Consider the following 5,000-nt stretch of genomic DNA (forward strand, 5'->3'; position numbering starts at 1 on the left):
GAGAGAAAGAGAGAAAGAAAGAGAGAAAGAGAGAAAGAGAGAAAGAAAGAGAGAGAGAGAGAAAGAGAGAGAGAGAGAGAGAGAGAGAGAGAGAGAGAGAGAGAGAGAGAGAGAGAGAGGGAGAGAGAGAGAGAGAGAGAGAGGTTAATGATCACTCACTTATACTCATGCCCGAAGGAGCCACAATAAAACCTTTCAGCAGCGCTCCACACAAATCGCCCTGGTGGAGCGTGTGTTGTGTAACACCTTCACTGAAATGACCTTGGCTCAATCCCATCTCCCAGCCAGGCCAGGCCAGTCAAATGTTTTATTTTTTTCTCTCCCTTAACTCATTCTCCCGGTACCGATATGGATTCCTGGCTGTGTGGTGTGTGTGTGGATAATGATTCCACATGAATCAACTCCATATCGCCGGGGCAGCGCTGCTACAAGCGGCTTAGAGAAAATAAGGGAGCCAATTATGGGCCATTAGATTATGGCAGCTGACCCGTTTTCTTTCTTTTTCTTTTTTTCTTTTCCCTCCCCTTCTTGGCGTCAGGTGTGACTTTCAATCCCTGGGAGTGCGCGAAGGCACCCAGTGGGGCACTTCAGAAGCAGAGAGCGCCACGCTGTCAATGTCACAGGCGGTGATCTGTGATCTTGAAATACAGAACTGCCACATGGGAAATGAGAAGAAAGCGAAAGACGGAAAAGTGAGAGACCGAGAGAGAGAGAGAGCAAGAGCCACAGAGAGGGAGTGAGAGACCGACTAAGAGAGAGGGAGGGGGATAGAAAGAGAGAGAGAAACCGAGAAAGAGAACTGGCACAGTGCCAACTTTCCTCGCCAAGCTCTGCACACACCGACTCAGTCTTCAATGAAAGAGGAGCAGCATGCCAATGTGTGTTCCTTCGTGTGTGTGTGTGTGTGTGTGTGTGTGTGTGTGTGTGTGTGTGTGTGTGTGTGTGTGTGTGTGTGTGTGTGTGTGTGTGTGTGTGTGTGTGTGTGTGTGTGTGTGTGTGTGTGTGTGTGTGTGTGTGTGTGTGTGTGTGTACATGTGCCATGTTAATATGCGTGTCTGCAGGCGATAAAGCAAGCAGACACCAGACTTCACCCAGGTGCCTGCAAGTCTTTGTGTGGGCCCTTGACACGTTCATCCTACACCCTACACCGGTTTTACTTTCGCTTCGCTGCTGGAGCGCAGCCAGGGCCCAGGTGTTTTGGGGCCAAAATACACTTTCAAGAAAACACCTGCCTGCGCAGAATACTCAGAGCGACAAGGAGCTGGTGCCCGGGTTTGAAACGAATCCAACAAATTCAGGAACAAAAAAAAACATTTAAGTTACAGCTAAAATAAGGATCACTGACTATGAATCAGGTTTCAGTGAGTGATTTGAAAGTGGCTCCAGAAGACTAAAGAGTTGCGCTTTAGTGAAGTGCGGATCCAGCTGTCAGCCGCCCTGCGCGTTTCTTGGAGTACCAGAGACCCATTAACCCAGAACTGGAGACAGCCTGCACTGCTGCTGGCAAACAGCTGGTGGGGATGGAGGAAATACTTAGAGGGGAGGAAGGAGGAGCGACACACACACACAACACACACAACCACACAACCACACACACACACACACACAAAACAGGAAGTGCAGGATATGACGTACGTCTATGCGTGGGTATGAGAAAGGATGTGGGTGTGTAAGAGCCTGTTGCCTGTTGCCTCTGCGGTGTGTGTGTGTGTGTGTGTGTGTGTGCGTGTGCGTGTGCGTGTGCGTGCCTGTGTGCGTGCGTTGGGAGCCACACCTTCCCATTCCCCAACAAAACCACTCCTCCGCTTCCTCACCTCAAACACAGAGACATCATCCTTCCGGTAGATCTCGTTAGCTGGGGGATGGAACCAGCCACACTTGCGCATGTGCTGGAACAGGATGCTGCGGCTCTTCATGTAGCGCAGGCAGAACTCACACAAGTACAGCTTGGGAAGCCTGCAGCACAGGGGAGGGGAAGGGAAGAGGTGAGGTGGGGGTGTAAACCAGTGTTTCTCAACCTTTTTTAGACCGAGGACCACTTTGTCCACCCCAAAAATCTTCAGGGACCACCTGTCAGCGGGAATTCACAGTTGAGGGGTGCGAATTTGACGCTGCTTATTTCGATTGAAATCACAAGCCTGTCTTATTGTGGTGAAAATAAGACTTCAGCTTTGTTTAGCTTTGTTATTATGTTACAAATATACTGTAAAAGTAGGAATCCCCTCACGGACCACCTGAGCTCTGTCGCGGACCACCAGTGGCCCCCGGACCACACTTTGAGAATCACTGGTGTAAACAGAGTGACATGGGGAGAAACACAAGCAGCCGAGTGCTGTCACTGGAGCTGAATGGAGGATAGGTTGCAGATGTGTGGCTTGGCTTGGCCATTCTGGAGTAAGTGGCACGAAAACTACTACGCTTTTGTGGTGGAATAGTTTTTTTTTGTTTTAAAAAAAAATTAGAACAGTGATGAACTGTTGTGAATATTGTGCATGTATAGAGATTAAGTGGGAAGGAGGAAGTCAAAGTGGAGTGAGTTTAACTAAGCCAGCCTAAAGAAAGTGTTGTGAAGAAGAAAAAAAACAGATTTTGCTGCAACACCTTTTTATGTGGGTCAGATAATTTGCCATTTAGCAGAGAAAAGGGAAATCAAAAACAGGACCATATACAGTATGCCGAGGTTAACCACTGCTCTTCCTCTGCACTATAGGTAATGATATTCAACACATAAACACAGTACACTCACAGAAGTGCATGATGACTGGTGTATGGAAGGTGCTTTGGACAAAAGTCTGTGCTGAGTGGAAAGTAGTGTGTGTGTGCGTGCGTGCGTGCGGTGGTTACCTGCTGAATTCCTGCGGGTAGGGAGACGAGTACCACGTCTGGATCTCGAACTTGCCGAACTCGATGACGGACGGGCATCGCATGTGAGGATCCGGGGGTCCCGTCACCCCGACTTTCTGCATGGCCAACAACGAGAAGGAGAGGAGAAAGAAAGAACGAGCGAGAAAGAAGAAGAGAAACAAAAGGAGAAGTGGAGGAACACATTAGTGGATGTCTGCAGAGGAAAAAAAGGCGCGTAAAGGCTGATGGGGTGAGGACTTGATGGCTGTGGAAGGAGCAGGTGCAGATATGGGGAGATGGGGGGGGGGGCTGAGCAGAGCACAGGTTTGCCACAAGGGATTACGAGGGGCCAGTGCCGAGGCAAACAGACAGATTACAGAACAGGGATTACGAGGGGCCAGTGCACACACTACCAGCCCGATCCCCCACCCCCGGGCCGCCGCCACCACCACCACCACCACCACCACCACCACCACCACCACCCCACTCCCTGGCCTCCCGCCTGCCAGGACCTCAAACACTGCCAAAGCACACTAGGACTTGGCAGCCACGCTGCAGGGTATAGGCCTGTTTCTTTCCCTGTCTCTCTCACACACACACACCACTGCCAGAGCTCCTGGGCTGGTGCTGCTGCTGCTGCTTCTGCTGAGATTATTATTAGCTCGCTGTGCTGTTTGGGGCAAACTGCAGGCAGCTGCCACTCAGAGCCTAGGGCCGGCTGGCTGGCTGGCTTCCTTGCTCCTCTGTCCCTCTCTTTCTTTCTCTCTGCTGCTATGCAATGGTGACCACATGCTTCCTGTGGCAGTCAGGCCAAGAGGCCCCTCACCCTGACTTTCTCTCCCTCCTTGTCATGATCTCTCTTTAGTACTCTCTCTCTCTCGCTCTCTCTCTCTCTCCCTCCTGGTATCTCTGTCCCTCCCTCCATCTCTAGCACTCTCCTCTCTCCCCGCCCCTGCCTCTCTCCCTCGCCTTCGCTCTCCGTTTTACACACACAGCATCAGTTAACACATGATAAAGAGGAACCCCTTCGGCAAAGTGCTTACTTCACAGACAGTCTTCAAACACGGGCGCGCCACACCTAAGACATGCCATCACACTACTCCGTTACAAAAGGAAGTAGCCACCATATTAGGCCTAGGACCATCCAGCTAGGACTGGCCTCAGATAACCCCAGAACAGCATGAACAAAAACGAGAAAACAACTCAACAAATAAGCAAAGAAAAAAAATAGAATGCACAGTACACGCCCAGAGCAGAGAAACCCACCTCTGGTAACCCTCTCCGCATGCAAGTAACACGGATGCCAACACACCACACCGGCAGATTCTCGGCCATCGCCGCTAGATAAATCTCCTCGTCTTGCCAACATCCGCTGATATCCGTCAGAACAGGGGCCGGCTGGGCTGGCAGCGGCATATCCGCTAGCCCCGTCTCCACCAAGCCATCCTCCCCACTGCCTGCCATCACACCCCCCCACTGTTCAGCACCTTACGTGCCAATGATCTCCTCGCTAGGCACGGCGACCTTCCAAACAGCACTATCGTTCTGCAGATACGTAGTCATTTGGCCCAGCGGGAGGGAGGTCCGAGCTAAGGCTGACAAACACCTAGTGTTGTGCGAGCAGGCTCGGCGGGAGGTTTGCCCAAAAGCACTATATTTAGTGCCCTCCGCCTGCTGTGCAAGATCGCAAAGCCGTTTCTTTTTTATGCGGTAGCGGACTAAAAGTAGCAAACTCGTAAAAAAAAGAGAGAACAGGCTGTTTTAAAAGGCTGATTTTCATTGCACCTTTAATAGATTTTTAAGAACTGAGCGTGGCTCCGTGACATTCCGTTGATTAAATGAACTTTTAAACGGAACAGTGTAAACAGCGGTAACGTGTGCCAGTGCTGAGGCGCTGGAAGCAATTATTTTTCTGTGCGTTTAGTACGTACCTGTAGTGCCAGTTGCTGGATGTGTCTGAAGAGCTCCACGTCTTTCTCGGTCATGTTCTCGTGCCCCGGAGGCTTCTCGTCCTCGTCGCGCCAGTCATCGGGATCCTGATTGTCTGCAAGACACAGGAGAAGAGGAGAGAAATTTAAGCAGGTCACCTTTAATTTACCTGTACATGGACAGATTTTTTTAAGACCCTTCAATCGATAGTGCTTTACATGGTGCAA

At 50.7% G+C, this 5,000-nt stretch overlaps 1 protein-coding gene across 2 annotated transcripts in view; it reads right to left on the minus strand.

The window, feature by feature from the left end:
* Positions 1-5,000, minus strand: part of kat6a (K(lysine) acetyltransferase 6A) — a 39,564-nt gene that overhangs the window by 13,431 nt on the left and 21,133 nt on the right. For both annotated transcript variants that reach the window (XM_063194954.1, XM_063194955.1), the window contains exons 8-10: positions 4,776-4,888; positions 2,845-2,960; positions 1,815-1,956 (exon numbers count right to left, since the gene is read on the minus strand). In XM_063194954.1, the coding sequence (XP_063051024.1) occupies positions 1,815-1,956; positions 2,845-2,960; positions 4,776-4,888 (371 nt within the window). The remainder of the gene's footprint in view (positions 1-1,814; positions 1,957-2,844; positions 2,961-4,775; positions 4,889-5,000) is intronic.

The sequence above is a fragment of the Engraulis encrasicolus genome, chromosome 3 (assembly GCF_034702125.1).
Source record: "Engraulis encrasicolus isolate BLACKSEA-1 chromosome 3, IST_EnEncr_1.0, whole genome shotgun sequence".
In the NCBI taxonomy this organism is placed as follows: domain Eukaryota; kingdom Metazoa; phylum Chordata; class Actinopteri; order Clupeiformes; family Engraulidae; genus Engraulis; species Engraulis encrasicolus.